The 27966-nt window shown below is 29.1% G+C and overlaps 3 protein-coding genes across 11 annotated transcripts; 1 reads left to right on the top strand and 2 right to left on the bottom strand.

Annotated features, from left to right (window-relative positions):
- Nucleotides 1-340: 340 nt before the first annotated feature.
- LOC107997612 (2-Hydroxyacid oxidase 1) lies at nucleotides 341-6981 on the bottom strand. 2 transcript variants are annotated; one of them, XM_017056332.3, is made up of 9 exons: nucleotides 6860-6981; nucleotides 6427-6568; nucleotides 5757-5908; nucleotides 1666-1921; nucleotides 1420-1548; nucleotides 1225-1357; nucleotides 1021-1137; nucleotides 824-935; nucleotides 341-750 (listed from the first exon to the last, which is right to left on the bottom strand). In XM_017056332.3, exons 2-9 carry the CDS (start codon nucleotides 6561-6563, stop codon nucleotides 683-685), a joined length of 1104 nt encoding a protein of 367 aa, XP_016911821.1. In that variant the 5' UTR covers nucleotides 6564-6568; nucleotides 6860-6981; the 3' UTR covers nucleotides 341-682. The 2 variants fall into 2 exon arrangements, with proteins under 2 accessions (XP_016911821.1, XP_016911820.1); XM_017056331.3 differs by having other exon boundaries at nucleotides 6648-6951.
- Nucleotides 2270-17832, top strand: LOC107997611 (N-acetylgalactosaminyltransferase 6-like). Of its 2 annotated transcripts, XM_017056329.3 has the most exons (3): nucleotides 2270-2716; nucleotides 2957-3091; nucleotides 15216-17832. In XM_017056329.3, the coding sequence occupies exons 1-3, from the start codon at nucleotides 2510-2512 to the stop codon at nucleotides 15222-15224; spliced, it is 351 nt and encodes a 116-aa protein (XP_016911818.1). In that variant the 5' UTR covers nucleotides 2270-2509; the 3' UTR covers nucleotides 15225-17832. The 2 variants fall into 2 exon arrangements, with proteins under 2 accessions (XP_016911818.1, XP_016911817.1); XM_017056328.3 differs by lacking the exon at nucleotides 15216-17832 and having other exon boundaries at nucleotides 2274-2716; nucleotides 2957-5456.
- On the bottom strand, nucleotides 7952-27814 carry LOC107997608 (probable ubiquitin carboxyl-terminal hydrolase FAF-X). 7 transcript variants are annotated; one of them, XR_009829639.1, is made up of 31 exons: nucleotides 26616-27814; nucleotides 25846-26058; nucleotides 25336-25600; nucleotides 24985-25210; nucleotides 24767-24901; nucleotides 24536-24692; nucleotides 24136-24459; nucleotides 23768-24025; nucleotides 23591-23689; nucleotides 23216-23487; nucleotides 22919-23120; nucleotides 22503-22832; nucleotides 22091-22425; nucleotides 21767-22007; nucleotides 21522-21659; nucleotides 21124-21393; nucleotides 19293-21052; nucleotides 19040-19213; nucleotides 18831-18972; nucleotides 18443-18747; nucleotides 18078-18328; nucleotides 17838-18013; nucleotides 17554-17750; nucleotides 17336-17463; nucleotides 17026-17192; nucleotides 16677-16942; nucleotides 16360-16595; nucleotides 16081-16283; nucleotides 15731-15996; nucleotides 9143-15622; nucleotides 7952-8738 (listed from the first exon to the last, which is right to left on the bottom strand). XR_009829639.1 is itself a non-coding variant. In XM_028666610.2 (30 exons), exons 2-30 carry the CDS (start codon nucleotides 25909-25911, stop codon nucleotides 15445-15447), a joined length of 7767 nt encoding a protein of 2588 aa, XP_028522411.1. In that variant the 5' UTR covers nucleotides 25912-26058; nucleotides 26616-27814; the 3' UTR covers nucleotides 7952-15444. The 7 variants fall into 7 exon arrangements, 6 of the variants coding, with proteins under 6 accessions (XP_028522411.1, XP_061930667.1, XP_016911811.1 ...); XM_028666610.2 differs by having other exon boundaries at nucleotides 7952-15622; XM_062074683.1 differs by having other exon boundaries at nucleotides 7952-15622; nucleotides 16081-16274.
- Nucleotides 27815-27966: the final 152 nt, after the last annotated feature.

Below are 27966 nucleotides of genomic sequence, written 5' to 3'. Positions count from 1 at the left end.
CCGGAAAGATAGAGAGGGATTTATTTTTTTGTCAAGAGAATTTCCCCCTCCCCACCCCCTCCATATGATGTGGATTAAAAAAAAAGAGATACAATAAAAGAATATTTTGCGAATTGAACAAAGAACGATGCAAGTACTCTGTTGCATGTCTCGTGCGTTATATATGTAATATCGACGTCAAATAGTCAATCTTGTTCCGTTTGCAAAGAAGCCGCGGATCAACTTTGGATGCGTGTGCGCGTACGTATGCTTTGTGAATTGTGATATATGCGCCGCACACACGCATAATATGTATACAAAGATGAATATACAAGAAATATTCAATAAAATGCCAATATTGTGATGAAATATTTTCGAATATTTTATTTACCGATTTATTTATATTTCTTTCATATTATGTTAATCATCTTTACATCTTTTTTTTACGTTGTTCAATTTAAAAAAGAAATTAATCAACGTAAATATAAAATATATCGATTATTAAAAAAAGTGTAAAATAAATATTGGAGTATTTTTAAAATTTACACTTTTAAGAACTTAAAATAATTTCAGATTCATCATTTTTAAATAATCTTAAAAATTACATTTATCAAAGCGGCTTTTATACTTATGAATTTTATATACTTATATACTTTATATACTTATTCTGAATAACTATATAATTAAATTAATTTTATATTTTTTACAAATGACTATAATAAGATTCATGTTGTATCATATCCTTCGTAACATCATTAACGGTTGCACAACCTGCAAATTGATTTTTAAATATTTAAAATTATTATAATAGTATCAAAATTTCATAACAATGTTTTAATTTTACCTGTTAATGCAAATGCAACATCAATTTCTTTTCTAAAAACTTCAAGAACTGCCCTTGCACCATCCTTACCGCCATAAGACAAACCCCATAACAAGGGTCTGGCAGTAAATACCTATTTATAAAATATAAAAATAATAATTGAAAAATTGAAAAATTTATTTATATTAAAAATAAAATTATTAAAATTTGACGATTACCATTTTAGCACCTAAAGCAAGTGCCTTAAAAACATCGATACCTTGCCTTATACCTCCGTCCATATAGATCTCTAATTTACCATTTACAGCTTTCACTATTTCTGGTAACGCCTCAATCTGTGAATCATATATCGTTTTTAAAAAATTAAATTTTTTCATATTGTTATATCATATAATTTATAAATAAAAAAAAATAAAACAAACCGTTGCTGGAATACAATCAACTTGTCTAGCACCGTGATTCGAAACAATAATCGCTGATATTCCATTTTCAATAGCTAATTCTGCATCTTGTGGAGTGAGAATTCCCTTCAAAATAATTGGCAACTTTGTAATACTAAAAAAATTAAGTATTTTTTTTAATATTCATAAATTTAAATCATAAAATTATTTATTAACCTTTTAAGCCATTTAATATCGTCCCACGTTAAGGAGGCATCAAACAGATTCATAACATATTCACTTAAACCGGAACCAGATTCTGCATTATTTATTTTGGTCGATAATTTTCCCTGAAAGTTTCCTAATCTGAAAAGATATTTTAATATTTTGTTAATGTTTTTAAGTAAATAATAATATCATCGTTTATTTTCAATTATTATTTTTTTTATGAGTTAAAATCTTATTATATGATATAACAAATACCTCAAGTGATTTGGGAGAGAAAATTTGTTTCTAATGTCAGCTCGTCTATCACCAAAAAGTGGTGCATCGACAGTAAGAACAACAGCTTTAAAACCAGCGCGCTCTGCTCGTCCTAATAAATTTATAGTAACATTACGGTCTTTATATATATATAATTGGAACCATTTTATTGCGTTTGGCGCAGCTTCAGCTACTTCTTCAATACTACTTGTTGATATCGTTGAAAGTATATAGATTGTACCTGCTTCCTGAGCAGCTAAAAATTAGAAAGAATTTTTATTTCATTTTATATTTTACACATTTATAAAATTATTGTAAACTGAATAATTAAAATTTTATATAATATCACAGTTTCATTTGTTTAAATTATTTTATGAAAATGCAAATATTTTTTAAAAATATAAAATATCAATATATTTATTAATTTAAATATCATTTAAAGTTTTAAACAATAATGAATATACTTTTCATAAGAAATACAATAGAAAATGATAAAATAAATAAAAAATGAAAATAATATAGGAAAAATATGAATAATATCAAAAATGTGATGTGAAAGCTACTAGAGTGCAATCTACTGGAAGATGCAGTTTTTAACATTTGAATGTATTCAGTTATTAGGAACTACTTCGATCTCAGAGGATCGATTCTCAGTCGACGCGTGACAACCGTGTCTGTTCCATGTGTTTTATCGTTACAATTTATCGAAGACTTTATATCAAAGATAGTAGCTGATAAGATATATTAATTAATAAACACATGAGGTTAGTTTCATGTAGATAGTTCACTAAGCCGGTGGCTATAGCGTGTTTTCGCAAGTGTCATCGTGCGACATGAATGTATCATGATGATGAGAAGAAATGTTGTGAGTCTGATAAAGTTCTTCCTTATGGCGGTTTTTACTGTTTTTCTAACCGTCGTTGTGTTTCGTTATGTACGAGCAACACCTAACCATGAAATCATGACACCAGTTGCATTGGTAGCCTTCGATAGTAGCAGTTCGAAAAATTTGGCAATGTATAGCAACCAGAATTTCAACAATCATTATCAGGTACGAATTAAAGACCTACTCATTATTAGCAAGATTGGAGCAACTGAAACAGGTTTAGCGATAGTTAATCTTCTGCATTCCATGCAGTATCGTATAGTTGTTTTCGTGAACCCCGACACAAACGATATTTTAATGATATTAATTTAAATTTTGTTTTTCATTGTTTTTTTATTGTTTTTTATCTTAAAAATAAAAATAGTATCATAACGTAATGTTTGAATAAAATGTAATTTTTAACAGGATATTAATGAAAAGATAGATTGGCATGATTATATGAAAATTGAAGAAGAAACAAAAAGAATTGGAAAAGGTGAACATGGGAAACCAGCATTTCTGTCACCATCTCTTGATGCATTAAAGGAAAAGTTATATCAGGTAAATGGTTTTAATGCTGCGCTCAGTGATGAAATCTCAGTGAATCGCTCAGTACCTGACATTAGGCATCCAGGCTGTAAAGATAAAAAATATTTAAGAAATCTTGATTCGGTTTCGGTGATAGTCTCCTTTCATAATGAACACTTTAGCACTTTAATACGTACTTGTTGGAGTGTTGTTAATCGTTCACCAGCATCTCTTCTTCAAGAAATAATATTAGTCGATGATGCTAGCACTAAAGTAGGATTGAAAAAGACTTTAGATGATTATGTTGCCACTCATTTGCCAAAAGTGAAAATTGTAAGATTAAAACAACGTTCTGGTTTAATTAAGGGTCGATTAGCTGGAGCAAAAATTGCAAAAGCAAAAGTACTTGTATTCTTAGACTCTCATAGTGAAGCAAATATCAATTGGTTACCACCTCTATTAGAACCCATTGCACAAGATTATAAAACTTGTGTATGTCCTTTTATTGATGTGATAGCTTATGAAACATTTGAATATAGAGCTCAAGATGAGGGGGCAAGGGGAGCTTTTGATTGGGAATTGTATTACAAACGATTGCCATTGTTACCTGAAGATCTTCAAAATCCTACAGAACCATTTAAAAGTCCAGTCATGGCAGGTGGTTTATTTGCCATCAGTTCTAAATTTTTTTGGGAATTAGGTGGATATGATCCAGAATTAGATATATGGGGAGGTGAACAGTATGAATTATCATTCAAAATTTGGCAATGTGGAGGTCAAATGTATGATGCTCCTTGTTCAAGAGTAGGTCACATTTATCGTAAATTCCCACCTTTCCCTAATCCAGGCAAAGGAGATTTTTTGGGAAAAAATTATAAGAGAGTAGCAGAAGTATGGATGGATGAATATGCAGAATATATTTATAGAAGACGTCCACATTTAAGATCATTAGATCCTGGAAACTTGAAATCACAAAGAGATTTGAGAGCTAAATTACATTGTAAACCATTTAAATGGTTCATGGAAAATATAGCTTTCGATCTTGTCGACGTATATCCTCCTATTGAGCCTGATGATTTTGCATCTGGAGAAATTCGTAACATGGGTGTGCCAGAATTATGTCTAGATTCAAAGAAACGAAAAAAAGATGAACTTGTTGTAGTTGATATTTGCATAAAAGATAATCCAAATATTGTAGGAGAACAAGAATTCAAATTAACTTGGCATAAAGATATTAGACCGAAAGATCGTACAGAATGTTTAGATGTCTCTAAAGGAGGTACAAAAGCTTCAGTCAGTTTATATCCTTGTCATGGTGGGCAAGGGAATCAATTATGGCGTTACAATGTTGAAAAACAGTGGCTGATGCATGGTTACTCATCAAGATGCTTGGACACAGATCCGGCAAGCAAAAAAGTCTTTGTAACAAAATGTGACCCGTCTTCACCTACGCAAAAATGGAGAATTGAGAAAGTGAATATGAAAGCTATCAATAACTGGGATAACGTGGGACCTAAACGACATTAATTTGCCTTTCATTGCCGTAACTTTTAAATCCTAAGCGTCTAATGTTTAATTACATGTACATATATAAACATATGTTCCATTTTCGTTAACTAGTCAATTAAAACCACAATGCATATTTGAATTCACTTTTTTTTACCGAGATGCATATTTTGAGATTATGCAGGAAAATATTTTGAGATTGTGAACTTATTTTAAATGATACGACTTAATACTCCTTTTTTTCTTTAACCAATTTATGCAATATTTCCATTATGACGCATTTTTAATATATTTCTATTGATGTAAATATTGTACGAACTCTCTGTTGTGCCTTAAAAACGTATAACTGCATTTAGAATCTACATATATCATAATTATTATTACTTTATAAAGTAATTTCGCTTCAAAGCTCAATTTTTACTTATTACAGATAATCTTTTATTAATATAATACGTAAAGATTATATAAACTAATATATGTGTGATTGATGCGCGAAGTGTTTTTTATTGCAAAATATTTCAAGAAATTAATTAAGTTTTTTGACTGATAAAAGAAAGTGTACTTTTGTAATATTCGGTCAAATTGAAAGAATAGTAAATTTTTTCATGTACAATTATTAAATAATTAAATAAAAAATTTTTCTGTACAAGAATTCCATTTTACAATCGAAATATATCTAAGCAATATAATAAGTAACTTTCTAAACAAGCGACAATGTTTATAACATATCATCTTATAATGTATCATGAATTACCAACCATTTAACTTTTTATACAGACTAATGCGATTTTTTATGTATATTTGTATTTACATAATGAAGAAAAATAACAATTTAATTTATGTACAGTTTTGAATAAATTAAAAGAAAAAAAATTATCTATTTTATAAAAAACTATGCATTTATTTATTTAAATTCAAAATGCTCTACAAGTAATATTTCATAAACATAAAATATTCCATTGTAATTATTACCGATTAATTAAATCAAGCACGTGTTTGTGATTGCAACTATTTTTGTAAAATATTTGCATAATCAATAAAAATTTTTATTAAATCTATATTCGTGATCATATCATATTTAAAAATTAAATATAAATTCGTATAATTGAATGTTAGAAAAAAAATTAAAAAAGAAAAAATTGTAATTACGAGATTATAATTAATATTAACATTAAAGATTGAGTATGTTTACCTCTAGCATTTGCACATTCGCCTTCAGGATGTGCCATACGTTGCATAGCTGCTGGCGCTATTCCCAATGGCATTGAGATTTTTTCACCCAAAATTGTAGTGCTTAAGTCTCTTTTGGAAACATTTCTTAAAAATCTTGGTCTTATCCTGTATCTGTAAAATGTTTTAAAATTTTAATTAAAATCAGAAAAATTCATAAATAGATAATGTCAATATGAAGATAGATTGCAATAAATAGATTCGTTAATAATATTATTAGATTAAAAAATAGAGAGAAATTATTTTTTAATTATATTCCTAAAAAATAATTTTCAAATTTACACTAATGATGAATCATTTTTAAAAATGTTTCGAATTTCAAGTTCTCGAAATCTGAGTTTGAAGAATATAAAAAACTAAAATTTAATAATTTTAATTCTCAATAAAATAATTAAAAAGTCCTTTAAAAAAAAATAGTATTTTGAAATCACAAAATTTAATTTTGATTCGAATTTCGCGAATCTAAAAATCTAGTCTCGATCCATCTCTAATTTATAAAAAAAATATACAAATTAATATTTCGATTATTTTAAAATATCGTAAAAATTTATACTAAATTTATTTTAATTTAAATTTATTTTATAAGTGATTTAAATTTCTATTACTATTATGATTTTTTTTTTTATACATACTTTTTAAAAGCTTCAGTGTTTAACTTCAAACTGAATTGCTCTCCTGCTCCAGAATTGTAATAATCTCTCACAGAAGGTGTTAAATGCTGATCAGCATATTTTTGAAAATCTTCGATACAAATCATTTGTTGAGACATGGTGTCTATAAAAAAAAAGGAACGCGAAATTAATTTTATACGATCAATAATTCGAAACAATTCAATTTATTTCCGTAATTTTACCGTTTTGATATAATCAGCAATATATAAGCAATATATAAGCAAAGATTTTCAAAATTAAAAAACTGAACTCGCGCGAATATGCAAAAAAACAAAATGAATAAACTATTCAAATCGAAAGAATTTCGAATATTTTAAATACAAAAGATCGATCACTCTTTAGATTCGAATAGTCGCTCCGCGAATCAATTGATTTTCCACTAACGAAAACATACGATTAAATGGCTTCGATGGTCACGTTCATTTGGTCTTACAACTAGTGACCGAAACCGACGCGAAATCATGAAGATAACCCCCGAAGGCAGCGTGTTCACTAATGTTTCTGATAAAACTATTTACTTTATCTAACTTCGTCGCATTGGCTTCATTTATCTTCGCAGATTTAATGAAAGACGTTTGTGTTTTTTCCGGACAATGAATCCGTTTCTATGTTCTGAAATCGATATAAAGTATAAACCATGGTAATATTATTAATAAGCAATGATATTCATAAAACATAATAGATATCGCGTTATAAACATAACTTTGTTTTATAATTATAGAATGAACTTATGATACAAATATTTATTCAAAGAATAAACTTTATTGTGCGAGAAAAATATATTTTATATTATAAAGAGAATTATAAGAGAATTCTCTTCTTACACGATTTCGTAAAATATTTAAATACGAAATATTTAATATTTGATAACGAAAATAGTTTGTTTTCTTTGTTTATGAAACTATGAAACTTATATAACGCAAGATTAATGATAACGATGTTAATGTCAATATCAATTAATTATTCATATGATCGAATATTTGATTTGTACGCCATATCATTTTATGTTTTTTCAACAATAATTCATTTACGCGTTTAGATTGTATCGTTTAATAATTAAATGAAATTTTTATATGCAAATGAATGAGGCACTGAATTATTATTATTATAGTTTATATATTTATATATATTATTGTTATTATCATTGATTTGTATCAATGATTCATATTTGATCCGATCGATAGTGTATAATAATTGTTAGTTGCTTATCGAATTGTTCATGTATATTAAAATTACATAATTTAAAACTTAATCAGTCAAGAAAATTTCAAGGACAATGGGAAAAAAATGTTGAAATTTGATAACGAACTTGTGCAATGCTAGCTAAACTTTTCAATTATATCTTCAACAAATATCATAGACAAAAACAATCACGTGATTTTTATAAAACGAAAAAAAATTCGTAATCAGAATTGAAATAAGCGAATTTTAGATTTTTCGCAATACACAAAATAAAAGGAATGGAAGAGGAAAGTATATTGAATTATTTATTATTCTTCTTTTTAAACCGTACTTTATTACATTCTGTTAGAAATAATACACAAAAGATTTTCAGGAGCGGCGAAGTTTTTCACGCCGATTACGCACGAGATGAATTTGTCGTTCGATCGATAAATCCCCGTGGATCATGTAGCGAACCGTCGTCTGCAACCCTTGATGAAAATTATCGATCGGGCCCGATTAAATTGAGAATATACAATCTTAATTAATATTTATATTAATGAAAGTTTCTGCGAAGGATCATAATAATAATATATATATGTATGTATGTATGTATGTATGTATATATATATATGGAAGGACACCGATTTTCCTCCCTTTTTTTTTTTTGTTTTTTTTTTTTTTTTTATTCTCTTAGGATTGCAGACCCAGTTGGCTCGATTTGTGATTAACGTTCGAGTAAGTAAAATGCTTACGTAAATGCGCCTATTTGAAAAACGAATAATGAATACAGAAAACGACGTGAGCGCTTATCTTCATTTTCTAGCTACTTTTTTAAAGCGTGTTCTTCCTCAGTTATGTTTCTTTTACGCTTCTCACTATATCTTTTTTTTCTTTTTTGTTCTTTTTATTTAAATTTGTCGATCGATCACCGAAGATCACTTATACATAATAAATTAAGAACATCATTCCATTTTTTTTTGTTTTTTTTTTTTGTTTCTTTTTACCTCTTTTTTTTTGGTATTACTTTCGTTTGAACGTCGATATTTGGTGCTCGGTTACGAAGCGAGTGTTATACAGTTTTTCCAGTTTTTTTTTCGAGACGTGCACGCCTAGAAAAAAATCATTTGTCGATTATTTGGTTAATAAATCTTGTACGGTATTCTCGTAATATGTTCCATTAGCAATTTTTCTCCCCTCCGATAAACATCGAGACGAATAAATTTCTTAATCTTGCCCTTTGCTGCTCGGACATTTCACGAAATTATCTCGGGAATTTTTTTCTCCCACATTATCCCATCGGTAAATATATAAATGGGAAAACACCCGAGAGAAGTTCGTCAAATTGCGATCATCATAGTTCAACCTTCGACCACAATGATCCACAATTATTGAGATATTAAAATCGTATTCAATCTTTTCTTTGAAAAGATTCAACAATCTTACATACGAGGAATTCGATCTTCGTTAAAAAATTTGAAGACGGGCAAAAATTGAGAAGGATAGAATTAATTACCGATGATCCTCTACGAGAGGAAAAGTTGAAAAGTCTGCAGGTTTCGGCCCCAGAATACTTGATAATCGAGGGAATGATTATCCAACAAGAATCCGTGATCGTTTCACGCTTAGAACGGATGAAAACGAAAAAGACTCAAAGTTGGCGAGGCACAATCTGTTGAAGCACCATAGGTTCAAGGGCACACACACACACACACACCATATGGTGCGTTTATCTCGATTCGATATGAAAGCGATAATTAAGAGCACGCGAACGAAAGAAACGATATCGGTCGTTATTTGCATTTTCGTGCTTCAGTTAGAGAAAAGAGCGCGATTTTATGAAAGCAGTAGGCAAATGCAAGCGATAGGACATCCCTGGTCTTATCATTTAGCAAATAAAGGAAAAGGATATAAATTCTGTATAAAGAAAAAAAAGAAAAAGAACAAGGGATCATGATTACGATATCATAAATCTCTAAAAAAACCTTATTATTCCTTTGGGATAAAACTTATTTAATGTCCACGAGACAATTGATATATAGAATAAGTAATAATTATTTATTACTTTGTTCTTTCGATAGTAATTGATTCGTGGACAAATATGACCAAAGTTTTTCATTATCTTTTTTTCAACACTCCATATCTCGTATCGTAAATTCTACTAGTTAAGTGACTGCACAACGCAGCTCTTTGAAATAAATACAGAAAATAGATAACGAAAACAGCTTCGGAGGAATGCGAGCAATGTATTATATTCGTCCTGCGAATATCTCTGAGTTATCCTTTATTCACGGGTTGAGTTACAAGGAACGCAGTGCACTGTTCACTGTTCGATATCAATTAATTAGTTCGTTTTTACGGAGTTTTTCGGCATTTAATAGACGTCTTCCGGCAATCGGATGTATCCTGCTACGAGACACAATGAATTTCGTGCGGTGATGACAATATATACGACCAGCAAAATTTTAACGTCGATCATTCTAACGAGATCTTTTCCTTTCCTTCTTCCCTTTTTTTCCCCCCTATTCATTGTGTATAATCGTAATTGCGATGGGTATGGGGTTCGATCGAAAGATTCAATAGCTTAGTCCTAATATAGGACAGCGAAAATTAAATATTCTACTCGATATATCTATAGTATCGTGTAATACTTAGTAATTTTCGTAATCCTAAGGATTACAATTATTCTACGGCGCTGTTAGCCGAACCAAACGATCCTCGATTTTCAAGATCAAGATCTTACAATCTTTTACTTAATTCGAATCGATTTTTATGGTTAATGCGTTAAATATTTAAATATAATTATCATATTAAATATCGCAATAATTTCGTAAACAATTGCACGAATCTCATTGCGAAAATTATTGTGAATAAAAAAAAAAGAAGTAAACGATATTTTTATGTTTTTACGTCGGCGTAATTCGATAACGCCATTTTGTCAAATTTAACAAAAATTTATAGAAAAAAAAAAAAAAAAAAAAGAAAGAAAAAAATTAAACAAAAGCGTGTATTTGACGGACAAAGCAATATATACACACTTTCATATTTGGTTTCGAACGAAATCAGCTTGAAACCAACTGGCTCGATTATCAACGCTCTCATTGTCAGACACGTCTACCGAAATTTCACGCACCGTTTTTTTACGTTTTATTATCTTCAATCATAGGCAGACATTTATCATGCGAGTAACGAAGGGGGAGGAAAAAATATTTTCCAATGTCCAACGTCGAATCGAACCACGATTTCGAGCTTTTATATAATATTTTTCCTTATCTACCGACTAAATTTCCATACGATTCTCGGCCGTTTCGTCATTTGGATGCCAATGTCGAACGATTTTATTCGCGCACAAGTTAAGCAAGAAGTCACGCGAAAGAAGCCGGTTCGTTCCGACGAGCGCTTCTGCTTTTTTTCTCTCTCTCTCTCTCTTCGTACTTTCATTGGCCCTGCTACGATCTCTATTTTCTTCTCCTCACATTATATTTTCTTCTTCATATTTCTTCATATTTCGAACAATAAAGAAAATAAAAGAATCTCTCACAAAGTAAAAATAGTTTCGCAAATTTCCTTTTTGCAATCTCTTCATTTATTTAAGTCATTTCTTTAGACACGTAAAACTGAGAACCGTAACAGGGTAATAATTTAGATATCTTTATTCGCTTTATAATCTGTAAAATAGACAGAGGACGATCCATCTTAATTTATATATATATATATATGTACATAATTGAAAAAAATTATTATGAATATAATATTAGTAAATAAAGTGTATAGATTGCGTTAAAATATCAAAGATATCACTGGATATCTGATATCCAATAGTTACTTGTTTTGCTCTTTACATGGCACTTCATTTCTTACTTATAAAAATCAAAATTAGAAAAGAAAAAAGAGATATAATATATTTTGCTTTTTTTAAATAGCAAGTTAGTTTATAAATAAAAGTGGATCGTCCTATATGTCGAATCTTCTTAAAATATCAATGAACATTCCGATTCAAGATAGAATTCAGTGACAAAAGAGAAAAATATTAACTTATAAATTTTTGTTACGTTGAATAACGCGATTGACGCTTAAAGACGAAAAACGGGTTCTTGTTCGCGTTAACCCTTTGCAATCCAATATTATTCGCGTGTAAAAAGGCAGTTTGGAATAAATTAACCCTCACAATGCCATATCATAATTTTTTTTGTATGCTTTCTCGAGAAATATGAAATTCATCCGTGATTTGAAGTAAAAAACCTACAATCATGCAATATATCATAAAAATCAGCATCAAAAGGGTTAACAAAAAAATGTAATTTTTCGTCGAATAAAAGAAATGCTTGAAACAAAAAAAAGATGTATTTTATAAATGGAACGCAAAGGGTTTGGCAATGAAATCAAATACGCGTGTAAATTGTAAATACATTGACCGCTTAACGAGGTAGTTTCATTGTTAAATCATTTCGTATTTTTTTCTCTTCTTTTTTTCTTTTTTTTTTATTTCCTTTTTTTTATTCGATTTCATTTATTTGTTTTGTCTTACTTTTCTTTTTTTCATACTCGAAATAGTCTCAGTGGAGGTTTTCAAAGGCAAATGAAAAATACAAGCACCATGTAAACGGTGAAGTTGTTTCTGGTATCATGAAAAAGACATGCTAAAACGGAGATGTATATACGTGTTTGAAAATCTAATTTTATATTGTTATATTTAAAACATAAAAAAAAAGTTGAAAGATTGTTTGAACAATTATATTGAAAAAAAAAAAAATGAAACTTCGAGAGATACGCTATGCTACTAAATGAACGAGGTTCGTTAATCTCTTTCCGTTTATTTAATTTTACTGACTAGAGCGTCGATCGAGTTAATACATAAAATTACCTTTACAACTAAAACTAAACGGACATCAACGAGGGACTCTTTTCTCCTTCCTTATTATTATTATTATTATTTTTTGTCTTTTTTACCTTAAGTTTTACGAAAATTAACTTCGCGTACAGTCGAATTATTATAATTATTTTTTTTTCGTTTTCGTTTTTTTTTATTTTTTTTATTTTTTTTTTATTTTTTTACGTGTCGTTTTGCTTAAGTATATAACTGTACAACTTTAGTTTTTTTTTCTTTTTTATCTTTTTTCATTGTTTCATGTGCATTTGCCTTTGATTTTGATTAACGTCGTATCAGTTATCGAGATTTGAAATATTATTTCCTTTTCTGTTTTGCATTCTTATTTTTCTTTTTTTTTTCTTTTTTTTTCTTTTTTTTTTTTACATCATTTTTCATCGTTGTTGTTCTCTGTATAATTAAGTTTCATGCAAAAATGTAATTTTGCATCCGACTATCTTTCGTTGACTATAAAAAACGAGCGTGATTGTTCGCAATTACCGTATTAAAGATGGTCAATCTTGATCGACTCTCGTAGATATATTTTGCACAAAATTCGTGATTCGTTAAACCGTGAATTAGAATCATTTGCCCGGTTGTGTTATATCTCATATCCACTTTTCTATCTCTATCATTGCTCGTTCGAAAGAAAAAAAAAAGAAAGAGAACAAAATATGAAAGAAAGAAAGAAAAAGAAATGACACTATAGTACTAATATATCATGACACAAACTTCGAAGTTCGACCACTTAAATCTGATATTGATTGTTTGAAAGTAATCAAGTTATGTATATCATACAAGACGTGTTACGCTTATTCTTTTAGCGATACAATTAAATATTAAATAATTATAAACTACATTCTCTCCGTTAACAAAAAATTGAACTTAGCATACAGTCTGTGTACAAAAAACCAGGATTTACAATAGCGTACTAACCTCAATGTATAATAGGAATATAATAATTTTTATCACATATAAAAAGCAGTTGCATATGTACATATCTGAGTAAGATTAGGTACCATTATTATTTTAACCGATAGTAGCTATTATATAATTTGGTACACTGTTTAACGTGAATATTTGATAAATACGAACAGTAATCAATATATCATTATTTCCTGGTGTCTTGACATAATCGTTGATTTTTCTCATCGCACGAATTCCTATGTATACACACGGTTTCTTTATATCCTCATTACACGTGACTTTATTTTTCTCTTTCTTCCTCTTTAGTAATATTTATATAATATCTATATAACACATATTATTTAATAAGTCTAGAGCTATGGCCAATTCATATGTTAAAGAATCGCAGTTATTGTTATTCTCATGTTTTATTATTTCATTGTTTTTATACAAATGCCTGATAAAGTACCGAACAGTATATAAGCAGTACCATCTAATCTATCATCTTCTTTTATTAATTGAAAACTAAGAATTGCTTTTACAATACTGCGAAAAGACCATAGCTCTTTTTTTTAACGATGGATCGTACCTTAGAACGATACAAATTAGTGTTATTCTTTTTATATTTATTTCATACCCTTTTGTGTCGCTACCGTCACGCTTTCTTCAATTCCGTTTTTCACTCGTTTTTTCGTTTTATAGAAATTTTTGGATTTCGAACAAGGCTTATTTTTCTTTTTTGCGGCACTGCGACTCCTTATGTTAAACACAAACTGATCTTTTATTCTGCCGCATTTTTATATGTGTATTCATTATTATTTAAATTAGAAATATTCCGTCACATTTGTCATTTCTTACTTGTATAATTTTTAAACAATCAACTGCACCATCTACTTGAATTTCACTTGATCAAATTTTTTCTCATCATTTCTTATAAATAGCCCAAAAACATAACAGACAAAATACATATAATCAAATTTGAAATAACAATTCGATTCTTAAACAACTATCTAAATACAAATGGAGTCGCACGATATCGAAGGCACAACTCTTTTCTCAAATTAGATGAACTGAAAGAAAGCACAATGGGAGGCATCATTGGTGTATGTTTTAAATTCTTATACAGCTAAAATAGCTGTATCGAAGAAGTGACTTTCCTTTCTTTATTTTTCTTTTTTTTTCTTTTTTATCTCCTTTTTTTGTCTTTGATATTCGAGATTAAGTACAAGGAAATTTTCATTTCATTTGAAAGACTAAAATAGTGAAATATTGGTAAATGTGTAATTTTTTCTTGATTTGTAACTCTGCTCTTTTCAATTAAGTCGGAAACTACTGTATTTTTTAGCCTTATTCTTCGGTCGTTAGAAAGTTTCATTTTTTAACTTTTTATTTGTAACAAATTTACATAGACATACGGAAGTTATGTTCTTTTTTTTTATAGCTTTGTTTTCTATTCCGGCAGAGACGGGATTCCATAACACTATTCGCTATACATTTATACAATCTTATCGTATTCCTACACTTGAATTCAAATGCATTAATCGAGGCAAATATAATTTTTAACTCAATCGTTTTTTTTTCTTTTTTTTTTTTCCTTGTCAATCTCTTTTCCGAAGATTTCTTTCCAAGAAAATGTTCTTTTTTTCCCGATATTCTAAAGTTCAAATAATATAAGTGCAATAAACAAAGAATACATGAACATTAGGGATAAGAAAAAAATCACGATGAGAGTTTGTTGCCTCAATCAATACGTAAAAATTCTGTTCTTATTTAATAATCGCTGTTTCTAATATCGTTCTTTTTTTTTTCTCAATAGTGCAGATAGCTATTCCACATCATATCATTCAAAGTAACTGCCCACAGTAAAACTGTCAAGTTACAAATGCAAGTTCTTGAATACCAGCAAAAGAGAACAAATCTGCGAGTTATATTTGTACAGGTGCCTCTATCGTTCGGCACCAAGCTGCTGGCGCAGTAATTTCTAAATATCTTGAAATGGTTTCACCGAGGCAGCAACTTGGTAGAACGTCAATATGTAGCGTTCATTATGGATCCTGGCTGGTATTTTGTGATGACTCACAGTTCTGTGGACTATGTAACTGATGAGCTGGTGGTGTGAGTATAACTGGAGATTGGGACCAAAGAGGAGTATGAACTGGAGATGGTCTAGGTTGAGATTGTTGTTCTTCTTGCATTTGTTGTATTACAGTAACATCAGGATAACTGAAAAAAAAATAAAAGAATAATTGAATAAAATTAAAATTTACATTTAAATAAAAATTATATTTATGATAAATAAAACTAAAAAAATTTTCTTCATCAAAATCTTACCCTATACATCCCCAGACTAAACTACGTCTCGATCGCAATATATCTCTGTTTTGTGGTTGATATTTTTCTGTTTCTTCCGTACAATCCTCGCTTGTGTCTTCCACTTCCTGTTCTTCATCGGGACAAAGTTCGCATGCCCTTTCTAATGTTTTCTTTGCACTATTACTACGTTCCAAAACATAACCATTCGCAGAATCATTAGATTGAGCTGGTGGAGACCAATTACTATATGCATGAGTATATGGTGCTGCAGAAGTATAAGGTCTCTAAAAATAAAATTATTATTATTATTCAATAAATTAATTTTTTTTTATATTATTATAATTAAAAAATAAATTTTTGTTCAATACTTTATCGAGTTCTTCATGAAGCCAGTCAGTAGCATGTATCCATTTTCTTTTTAATTCCGAACTATGATGTAAAAGTTGATGTGCAGGTCTGCATTTGCTAAAAAGCTGCACCATACATTTAATACACTGATATCCTCTTTTCTGATAATGATGTTTACTTCTTTGTATTATCTCGAATAAACCTTCTCTTTCATCTGGTACACCTAATAATAATTACGTTTTACGATCTCAAGTTTTAACATCTTTTAAATTAAAAACTTATACCTGCAACGTTTGTACCTTTTAGAGCATTATGAACACGATGTGTTTGCCATGAATCTTCCATAAGAAGTACAGCAAGTAATAAATCAGTGTGATGTTTTATTTCGTGTGCAAAAGAAAATCCAATCTGCCATAATAATTCACTGAGAACGGTTCGAGATACGTGAGGATTCTCCCAACAACAATATTGCAATAATTTTACTGTATCTTCAGTAACATTAACATCTGCATCTTCGATTAATTTTTTCATATAACTGCAAGACAAAATTTATTTTTATAATTTTTATAATTTATTCTATATCTTCTAGTTAAAATGCAAATTGTTTAAGACAAACCTGTTTTTAACGAAGAGTATATCTGCTGCTTGTGGTTGAATAGGCATCAAATATTCATTTTGACATGCTGGATCACCATATGGATTTGATAAAGGTACTACTCCTGATTGTGCAAGACTTGAATGTGCTTTTGATGATACATCACAACAACGTATCAACATACTAACTACTTGATGCAATTTTGTTAATTCAGGATATTGATATTTTATCGTAGGACCGGGTCCTTCATCAATCGCAACCAGCATAAATGTAACAGGGACATTTAACTATGATAAAAAATATGAATGATACAATCCAAATAAATAATTAAATATTTTTTTATTTATAGATAAAGAAAATTGTAATTTACCTTAAGCAATTGAGCTTTTTCAGCAAGACCAAGCGATGCATACGTATGAAATAGTGAGAAATAATGTGGTAAATGGCGTCCATGATCCGAGATTTCACGATGAAGTAAAGAAAGAACTGCATGTAATAAATGATCACTAAGCGTTGCTGTTGGATCCAAAAGTATAGCTAAAAAATATGTTAAAAATTTTTTTTATTAGATTTTTTATTAAATTTTTTATTTTATAAGTTCATTTTTATTATATAATTAAAAAAAAATTCAATATTTATGACAATACAATATAAATTAAATAATAAATTGAAATATTTACTTGGTGCATTTAGACTAGGCGGCACGCACGGTCCATCTAAGAGAGAAATATGTGCAAGAAATACCAATATTTTAAGAAAAGCTGTTCGAACTTCTGTACTGGGACAACTCAAAAGATATTCACAAAATCTAAAGACAATTAATTAATTTATAAATATTAATTAATAAATATTAATATTTTGTAAATTCATATATATATATATTTAAAAAAATGCCTACCTATGAGGATGATTAAATAGAACATTATGAGCAAACCAAGATCGCACTGACTTGCTGCTACGTAAATGGTGGCAAACGATATCATACCAATCTGTTGCATTACCGCGTAAAGTTTTCTTAGTATGAAAACCTGTATAAAACAAAAATCTTGATGCTAATTGTACAGATAACATTGCGAGTTCCTCCTGTTCCGGGCTCTATAATTATAATTTTTAAAAATTATAGATATTTGACAAATAATATTATAATGAAAATATATATTATCATTTGTTAAATCAACTTACAAGTTTTTCATTCATATTTTGTCTATTAATGTTATGAGGATTACAAGATACAAGTTTTTTAATAAATTGAAAATATTCTGCACTAAATTGATTTCGATTATGCATAAATTTGATATTTTGTTTTCTGACACTATATTCAATAGCTGAGGGCATTTTCATAACTCCTAGTTTCGTATCTAAAAATTATAATATTTTCAAATAAGTACTTTTCAACAAATATAAATTTCAGACAATACTTACACAATGATAATTCGTTAACACTTTTCATTAAAGAATTTTCTTCTACATCTAATCTGGTATAAAATAACATATAAGCATTCCACCATCGCTTTTGTTTTCGGTAACTCATTCTTTTAAGCATATGGTCAAATACTTCTCCTAAATAATCACCACCAAAACATTGAGATTTCATTTCTTCTTCTTCTTCCATTTTACATTCCGTAACGTCACCGTCATCAAACTTATACCATTTCGCAATACCATCATTTTGCCTAATAGATACAACAATAATAAAATTGAATTATATTAAAAATGATATGTAAATATTAATAAAATATTAATAAAATATTAATGTTGCATAATTGTATACATAAATATTTCAATACCTATGTAAAATATATGAATAATAATGACCACCACTAGCTTGACCACTATGTACTACAATCCCAGTTAATTGATATTTAGTACAAGTTCCTTTCATTGACTCTTCATAATCACAGTCTATAACTTCTCCCTCCAATTTTGCGAGTCCAGAAACAGTATAAGGTTCCATATCCAAGTCTCGTGGAAATTCAAAATAATCGTTAAATTTTATGGCGCAAACTCTTTCATAGTCATATTCAAATCTTTTTAATTGTATGGCTAAAACAGGTGGTAACTTCTTTACACACAATCGTTTTACCGTCACGACCTAAAAAAATATTTGAATAAAAAATAAAAATTATAAATTTTATGAACATAATAATTTAAAATATAAATATTTAAAATTCATACCTTTTTATTACATTTGTCGCAATGATAAGCGTCTGCACCCTCTAATAATTCTCCTTTTACATATTGTTCAAGAGAGTCCAATAAATTACTATGATTCCTTATATCCACGCTTATCAAACTAAATGGTTCCTCCTTGGAATATCTGAAGATAATGTAATGCGGTATTACAGTTTACCGAAAAAAGCAAAATTTAAGAATTAAGAAGGTACCTATGAGGGCAACCTTTGCAGATTTTCTGATCACTGTATGAACCACCCAGAATCTTGCTCATTATTTGTTCATGTCCTAAGGCTTTTAATGCCTCATCTAAACTTTCCACTAAGCTCATAAAAAATTCTACTGCATCTTGTTGTTCTCTAAGATTTACAGGTTCACCTTGTAATCTGAAATATTAATAAAAAAAATTGATAAATTTTTATAATTTAGATAATAATTTAATTTAATCTGTTTATAGATATTTACTTAAAATGTTTCCAAAGTCCTCTAGGTATATAATATTGTAATTTACTATATGCTAAATGACCAAAAATTGCTTGAACTTGCTTTAAAATACCAATATTATATTCTTTTCGAGATTCATCTGCTCCACATTTTTCTTCATTTGTATCATTATCATTTGTTTCTATCGTTTGTTCTCCTTCAATTCTTTCTTCTCCAGAAAAATCTTCGTTCAAATCTATCGCTGCACCTTCTGCAGCCAAAAGTCCAACTCTTATACTCTCAACCATATACAATTGTTGTAATACTGAATTCATATAACAAGTTGCGCCAGCGTTTTTCAAACCTACAAAACCTTTCAATGGCCTAAGCCCGACGGGTGGTAAATAATCCCATTCTACTAGCGGTTCATCTCTTTCAGAGTAGAACATATCAGTGAGCATTGTGACTAGAAGTTTCATGTTAGGTACACAGCCTACACAAAGACCTACAAGTAAATCAAATGCGGCGCTAGTCGATTGAGGAGTGGTGCATACTGGGCTCGCTTGCGAAGCACTCAATTCTCCAGTGCTACGAAGTTGCAACATAAGACGAGACGCAGGAAATACAAAATCTTCAACCAATTCTTTAATCAAATTTACTCCATGTTTTTCATCAGAACCAAGTTCGTATTTTTTACTTGGAGGTAAAAAAGAAAGTAATTCTTTAGTAAGACTAAGGTGACCTTCGAGAACGGCTTCATCAATTTGACTTTCTCCAGTTTCTTTAACATTGTCCCGTACTTTTTTTAACCATGCTATTTCAATGTTCAATAATGTTTCAGCTGTCAAGAGAGGACATCCCGACATATGTGCAAAATTTAACAATCTACATAAAAGCTGAAAATATTCGTGACTTTGTTTTGCATGTTCCATAACAGTAGTGTTCAAAACAGTGAAAAGTAATGTTATTGCAAAAAGTAATGGTTGATGACCACTACTATACCATGTCGATATAAGAAAAAACTGTTCAGCTGCAGCCATTCTAACCACTCTTGATGTACTCAAGAGCACAAGATCTATCAAAAATGTATGCCACATTTTATCTCTTGATAATGATTCTAATGCAGTTGGATTCAATACCAAAGCGATTGTCAGAACTTCTAATGCTTCTTTACATACTAACACATCATTATTGTCAGGATTATTTGATGTTTCCTTTTCATTTATTTCATGAAGTGTATGAAGCATTTCAGCAGATGCATTTATATTGTTTAAATTACCTGTGGATGCCGCCCATGCTAGCCTAATTATGGCACGAATAGTAGCTACATCTGGTAACTCCCAAGAAAGAGCTTGCATAAAAAGTTGTCGACATTTGTCAAATTCTGCTGCTCCACACAACATTCGAAGCGCTAAATGTTGCGCCAAATTCGTTGCTACGCTTCTCAACATATATTCAGTATTCTGATTAGGTACACTTTGTAAGGCTTGTTTTAAAACCGCTACTGGACCTCGATTATTGTGAACATGATTATCATGATTTTCTGAAATTCCAGCTTGCTGCATTTCATCCATTACACAAGCCATCACATTACCCACTGTCGTTAATAGAAGTTTACATAATTTTAAGACTGTTAAATATGCTGCTCGTTTCGTAGTTTCATCTGCATTTGGTAAAAATTTATTTTTAGTTAACATTTCAAGAATAACACCAGCTTCGCCACTCTTTATGAAATTACACTGAAACTCAAATGCTCTTTCTGACATTGGATCTAAAACTGGCATTAATAAACTATATAAAACCTGAAATATAAATAATTTATTATGAATTATTTTAAAAACTACAAAAATGAGTAAATATTAGATAAATTTACCTCTAAATTGTATAAAACTTGGCTAGAACTTGCAGTAAAAAATAAAGAATCTACTGTAGTATTTTGTTCATTACAAAGAGCATTATCTAAATTGTTATCATCTTTACAGTGACCGAATAATGATTGTAATCGTGATACAGTAAGAGTATCTGGTGGCACCAATTGTAATAAATTTCTTGCACCATCGCGTAATTGCGCATGTTGAAGACTACATCCAAGATCTGCCAATTGAAAGAAGAATGTAGCATACTGCGATCTTTGCGATATAACCTGTAAAAAAAATGAAATCATTAAATTTTTATTTAAACAAAAAATTTTTAATTGATACTATTTATATTTTAATTATATTAATAAATTTATTTATATAAATATATAATAATAGTTATAAATTAACATACCACACCAGGTAAACTATTTTCTGCTTCTATATCTGGCCCATCATATGGATGATGTGGAGAACTAGTAGAACTATCTGAACTACTATCTGGTGAACTTGGCAAATTGCTATTAACTTGACTTAATTTCGCAGACAATAGCTATATAAAAAATACTTAATTCTTTAATTATTGCATTATTATTTTATTTTAAAGGAAAATTCTAAGGAATTTTTACTATGTTTTAAAAAGGAAAAATATATATATACCATTTTATCTCTTAATGGAGTTTGAGAAAGTAGTTTTCTATCATCTGTTGATTCCAAAGGTTCTCCATTAAGAAATAAATCAAGTTTTACATTTGATCCATTGGCCTTAATTCTGCGTAATATTTGTCGCCTTAATGATCCTAAAGTGTCATTACTATGTGTAAATATTTCTATATCATCCACATTACGACCAGGATTCGCAAAACGAATGATAAAAGATAGATGCTTCCCACGAACTGCTCTGTAATCAAATAAAAATTTTTAAAAATATATACAACTTTTTTATTATTTTAAAAATTCATTTTTACAAATAAATAGGAATACCTATGCAATGGTAATATTTTCCGTTCTCCTGGAAATGTTGTATCACATTCATTTATGTATTCTTGTAATACTTTCATAACACGACACATCTTCATAGCTTCTATTTTAATTTTATTTGACATTTGCTGCTCACGTTCTTCTTTTCCTTCAAGATATACTTTACTTAATACGGATACAGTATCATAATGTGCTTTCAATCTGTCCATACATTCTCCTATATATGTCACATGAAATGCCAGAACTGATGACTGAAGTCGTGGTCCTAAATTAGTATTCACTTCTTTTAATAATTCTATAGCTCGATTTGCAATTTCTTCAGGACTATTGGTCACAACCTAAATAAAGAAATCCATATTAACATATGATATAAAAAATATTATTATAAGAAGAAATAATTAATATTTCTACTTACACGCCATAAATAATCTGTACCAATTAGGTCAACGTCATCCATAAGAAATGTTCTTCTTTTCAATTTTAACTTTCCTTCCTTAGAATTGACAGCTTTGAAAAATCTTTCATAACATTTAATACCACTTTCCGTAAGTAAAATTGGATCTAATTGTAATATATTATTTTGGAAGAAGTCTTTATTTATTGCTGGGTCAAGATCTGGTTCATCTCCCATTAATTTTGAAAACCATTTGAAACATGCTTCACGATCGGATACAAATACACCTTGTTCTGCTAAACATTGCCAAATCTGTTCAGCTTGATCTGCACATAACCATAGTTGACCATCCTAAAGGAAGATAAATAAATTTATAATAATGCATTATTAGAAAATATCAATATATATAAGAAAATATTAAGTAATATAAATGTTACCTTTAACAAAAAACGAAGAAAATTAAGTCTTTCTTGGACTTGCATAATATGGTTATAACGACCATCATGCATATAAATATTTGCGTCAATATCTGGATTTTCTTTCACCAACTGTCGCATTTTATCCATATAGTTTGTTAAACTGTTCGTCACAAGAATTACTGCAGAATGTTCTGCTTGAAGTCGTTCTATAACATCTTGTCTATATGATAAAATATAATAGAAAAGAATAAAAAAAATTTCATTATAAATTACTTTAAATTATTAATTTCTATGTTATTATTTAAATAAATATACCTATAATGATGATTCCGTTGTCCATGACATGCTATATTAGGATTTGGTTCATAAAGGCAGCATATTTCCCGAATTTGTTTTAATGCAGGCAAAGCCCATTTATCACTATTTTTTAATTCTTCCACACATTTGTCTAGCCAAATTGTCTTTTGAGCATCTCTTTCTTGTGAACACGAATAATCAAGAATCTTTACATGAGCATTTAATGCTTGATCCATTATTTCTGTAGGCACTTCATCAGAATGAGCCAAATTCCAAAAAAGAGTTAAAACCTAATATTAATAAAAAGTATAATTAAATTTAAAAGTAATACAGTATGTTTTATATATGCAATAAAAAGAAAGTTTTATATATGCAAATAGAAAGTTTTAGTACTTTATGTGCCATTACTCCATCCTTATCATCCTCTGCTAATCTGCGAATTAATTCTAATAATTTTTCTCCTTGTTTTTTATTAGCAGTCTTCCAACTCATCTAAAATAAAAAAAGATTTTAATTAAGTTATAACAATCAATGGAATAATAACTATTATAATTTTATAATAGTGAACACCTGAAAACATTCAAATAAATGGTCAAGTTGTTCAGGACTAAAATCCCAAGCAAGTTTTGCTAATAAGTCATGAACATTTTTCACAATTGCTTCATGTTTTCCAGCTTGGGCTGCCCAAACAGCATCTAAATCTTCTAAAGTTAATGCTCGTTCTTTTATAATAAAGCGTAAAATCTTTTCCAATTTTTCAACATATTGAGGTTGATGTAACGAATCTCTTAAAACAATTTCTAAAACTCCATTTTCTTTTATCCATTTCTATATAAACAGAATAATATTATTTATCAATTTGATTAATAAATTTGCACTTGATTAATAAATATGTACTTGAATTAAAACAAATTTTAATGAGATTAGAATGAACTTACCGCCATACATTCTGCAGTAAGCCATTCTTCTTCTTCAACTATTGCATTTCGATGTTGGTAAAAACTAACAGTGGCAATCACTTTATTTACTTCATTTAAAGCATTCATTTTTCCATTAAATGAAGAAATTTGCAAGAGTCTCAATATCATTTTCAATCTCAGAATTCCTAAATTTTTAATCATTTCCTCTTGATGTGGTACTCGTGATACTAAACATTTGGCGGCTTTGATTATAGCTGATATTGCATCATTTTTTGATTCATTTTTTGCTTCTTTTTTCAATTCTTCATCGGTTAAATTATTCAAAATTACAGGCACCATTTCCTATAAATATAAAAATATATAGAAAACGTAATTTCAAATATAATTTTTTAATAAAATTTTTTCATAAAATAATTACCACAATAGGCATAAGATATTTAACTATTGTGTGAACAGTAAGTAGTTCATAACATAAACCAAAAGGTCTGATTAAAGCATAAATAACTGGTACTGTTAAATTTCGGCCGTTTTGAAATCTGGAGAGTAAAATTTCAAATCCATTAAGACTGCCAAATCTATAAAAAAAATAAAGTTAAATATATTGTACATAAAGTATAAAAAATAAAAATTATTAATATCATTTATTAACCTATTTATGAGATCTACTAGCCATCCGCGAGGACTTCTTGAATCAGGAGGTGGTCGGGCATAAAGCTGTTCATCAGGGATATCACTACCCGGTGGCACAGTTTCTGAAACTCTTGCTGCATTAAATGTATGAAATCTAAAACAAAGTTTGAGAAGCCAATATAAGTGATAGAAATACTATATATCTACTACTTACAAGAGGAAAAAAATATAACTCACTTATTACTAGGATTAAAAACCATTGCCAACAAATCAAGAAGAGGAAACCAATCCTCATCTAGTTTCAGAATACATAGATCCACCAACCGTTCGCAGTTTGCATTAATACAATTTTGAATATTCATTTTCCAACTACTTACTGCATCATCAGTCAATATTTTAGTAAAAGAAATAGTGAGTCCCTCTCGAAAAAAGCGCTGACATGCTTCACTTTGTACATCAATTCCTAAATAAAAATTTATATTTATTATAGTAAATATATATTTTATATTTAAAATTAATAGCATTTAATTCAATAAAATTTAAAAACAATTTATAATATTTATAACATATATGGTCATAATATATAACCTTTTTTACAAAGATCGATACTGGCTTGTAACAGGCACTCTAATTCTTGTTCTGGTAGAACTGGTACAACCCATCGTGGACTAGATATTTTTTCATGAAGCATATTGAGTTTTGCAACAGGAAAATCGGGTTCGCCATGAAGTTGATTACTATCCTCTATTGAAGTTAAGGTATCATTGGTGCATTCTGTTTGTACCACATTTTCCGTGAGTTGAAGTCCTGACATTGTATCAGCTAATTGTTGCGGACCCGGTGGACTATGCATCTATTATTATATAACATTATTTCAATAATATAATTCAATTTAATGATAAAAGTAAATATAAATGTCAATAAACATATCAATAAACATTTTAAATTATAACAACATATAAAATATTACAATGAATTTTATAAAAAAAATTTATTTTAAATATAACTTAAATATATTACATTATAATTTATATATTTAATTGAATAAATGATTATTATATATTATATAAAAATAATTTATATATGGTCATAATATACCTGTGTACTTTGCTGGCTGTCAGGAGGGTCTATGCCTACTCCTTGGCCTCTTGTGGCAATCGTCATTTTGTGTGCTCTTTGCTATATTCCAATTGTCTCAATACCTCTTGGTCCAATAATCGCACCACCAATAACAATCATCCAACTCATTCACTGACATTAAATATAATTATACCCTAAAGGCCTTGTTTGAATAAACTATACCTACATTATCTGTAACAAAACAATAAAAATTCTATATTAAAATTAATATAATTTGTACAACTTATATTAAAATATAAAAAATTAGATATTACAAAAAATAATCTTTCAATTAAATACATATAATACTAATCTAATAATTAAAGAAACTATAACAATAGGTAATAAATATTTTTAAATCTTATAAATTATTTATGTTACTAATTAATTTTTACAACAGTTTTATATTCATTAAATATTCATTCCCTTATTATCTTTGTTTTATTATCTTTATCATTTTTATGTTTATTAAGAAATCTACTATTATTTATAACACAATAATAATATGTGAATATTTATATAAAAAAACAAGAATGATTAAAAAATATAAAATAAAAAAATATTTAAAATCTTTGAAAAATAAATTAATTGAAAAATTAGAATGGATGAAAAATCTGTAAGAGAAAATCTATGTAATTCGGAGTTGTCTCGAGGGACACCGGTACCGTCAATATTTTATAGTCGATTAACAGAAAAAGAATTTAAGGAAGACTGTGCAATAAACGTAGATAACGAAGAACGTTTCGTACATTCTATAAATCGCATGACAGCATGATCTTGTTAAGGTTTCAGCGAACAAATTCTAATTATTCGTCTTGATCAACGAGAACGATTCTTTCATAAACGTTAATAGCCACTTGATCGCACGAAACTAATAACGAAACTAATAATCACGTCCAAGGGTCTATATTCCTTTAGAATTTCGCAATTCATGAAAGGTACGATGTCATGTCGCGAATTATTTCTCTATCTCCTTCTCTCTTCTTTCGATCTCTCTCTTGCTACCTCTTTATTTCTCGGGTGTATCGTCAAACGTACCGAACTGTCAACCGTCAAAAATTAGAATCAGGAAACGACCAATCCGGTCTGCTTTCTGTTGATGAAAAAGCATCATCGACCGAAGAATTTCGCGAACAATCGTCGCTAAATTAGCTTGAAATTACGCGAAATATGTATACAGCGTGCTTACAAAGGACTAACGTCGAGCGGCGACGAAAAGAAGTCTCGATTTTTCATAAACGCGCACTTCTTCTACGAATGTCAAATTTCTTTCGATAATTAGAGATAAGTGAAAAGATCCCACGTAACCGGTACCTATGCAATTTCAACAATCCTCGGTGTCCAGGGAGCAACTATTTTCGCCCCGTTCACTCAACCGGGCCACCTCCGGACAAAATGGCGGCCATCCTAACGATTAGCATTGCCGTATTAAAGAAAATCTTTCAAATTTTCTTTTTAAGAAAATGCCGATTCGTTAAAATCATGTAAAGATACACAGAAACTTGTTATTATCACCAATTATTGCATCAAACTTCTATTGAGAAACGCACCTTTACATAGTAAATGGTGGTAGAAATTTGTTGCACTTTTTGACGTGACGTTGTAGAACTCACTGGTAAATCTGTAAACACGACTATCTTACGGCGCTACTGTCGTTCTCTAGTCAAAACGACCACTGACACCACATTCACGGTGTTTCTGGTGTATTTTCTTGCTCTTCTTATTACTTCCTTTAATTTTGATCATCGCTTCTTTTAATTCTTTTTATTTATTCACTTTTTAATTGAAATATTCTGTTTCAAAAACTTTACTATAAATAGTTTATTTCCCTTAATTCATATTACCTATAAAATTCTAATAATATAACGTATATATGTACAAAAAATTTTCAACCCCTATTGTCTTATATATATTACCCTTGTATAGGAATTTATCTTAATATTTCAAAAATGTAACTTGTTTAATGTTAAAAATATTTGTTTAATATAATACATAAATTCAAATATTAATCTAAATAATATACAAACATATTGTAATTTGAATGAAATAATAAATTTAAATAAGAATTTTTAACGAAAATTACATACATATATTGTAATA

The sequence above is a fragment of the Apis cerana genome, linkage group LG5, assembly GCF_029169275.1.
Source record: "Apis cerana isolate GH-2021 linkage group LG5, AcerK_1.0, whole genome shotgun sequence".
NCBI lineage: Eukaryota > Metazoa > Arthropoda > Insecta > Hymenoptera > Apidae > Apis > Apis cerana.
The sequence above is the reverse complement of the archived record's forward strand: the minus strand, read 5'-3'. Positions and strand labels throughout refer to the sequence as shown.

Excerpts from the sequence above, each read along its gene's own strand:
- LOC107997611 (XM_017056328.3), top strand. The coding sequence starts at position 2,510 with ATGATGATGAGAAGAAATGTTGTGAGTCTGATAAAGTTCTTCCTTATG. Across the intron at positions 2,717-2,956 it reads ATTTCAACAATCATTATCAG|GATATTAATGAAAAGATAGA; the intron begins GTACGAATTAAA and ends AATTTTTAACAG.
- LOC107997612 (XM_017056332.3), bottom strand. The coding sequence starts at position 6,563 with ATGTCTCAACAAATGATTTGTATCGAAGATTTTCAAAAATATGCTGAT. Across the intron at positions 936-1,020 it reads TTGCTTTAGGTGCTAAAATG|GTATTTACTGCCAGACCCTT; the intron begins GTAATCGTCAAA and ends TTTTATAAATAG. Across the intron at positions 751-823 it reads TGTTGCATTTGCATTAACAG|GTTGTGCAACCGTTAATGAT; the intron begins GTAAAATTAAAA and ends ATCAATTTGCAG.
- LOC107997608 (XM_028666610.2), bottom strand. The coding sequence starts at position 25,911 with ATGACGATTGCCACAAGAGGCCAAGGAGTAGGCATAGACCCTCCTGAC. Across the intron at positions 25,601-25,845 it reads ACAGCCAGCAAAGTACACAG|ATGCATAGTCCACCGGGTCC; the intron begins GTATATTATGAC and ends ATATAATAATAG. Across the intron at positions 24,026-24,135 it reads TTACTGCAGAATGTATGGCG|AAATGGATAAAAGAAAATGG; the intron begins GTAAGTTCATTC and ends CTGTTTATATAG.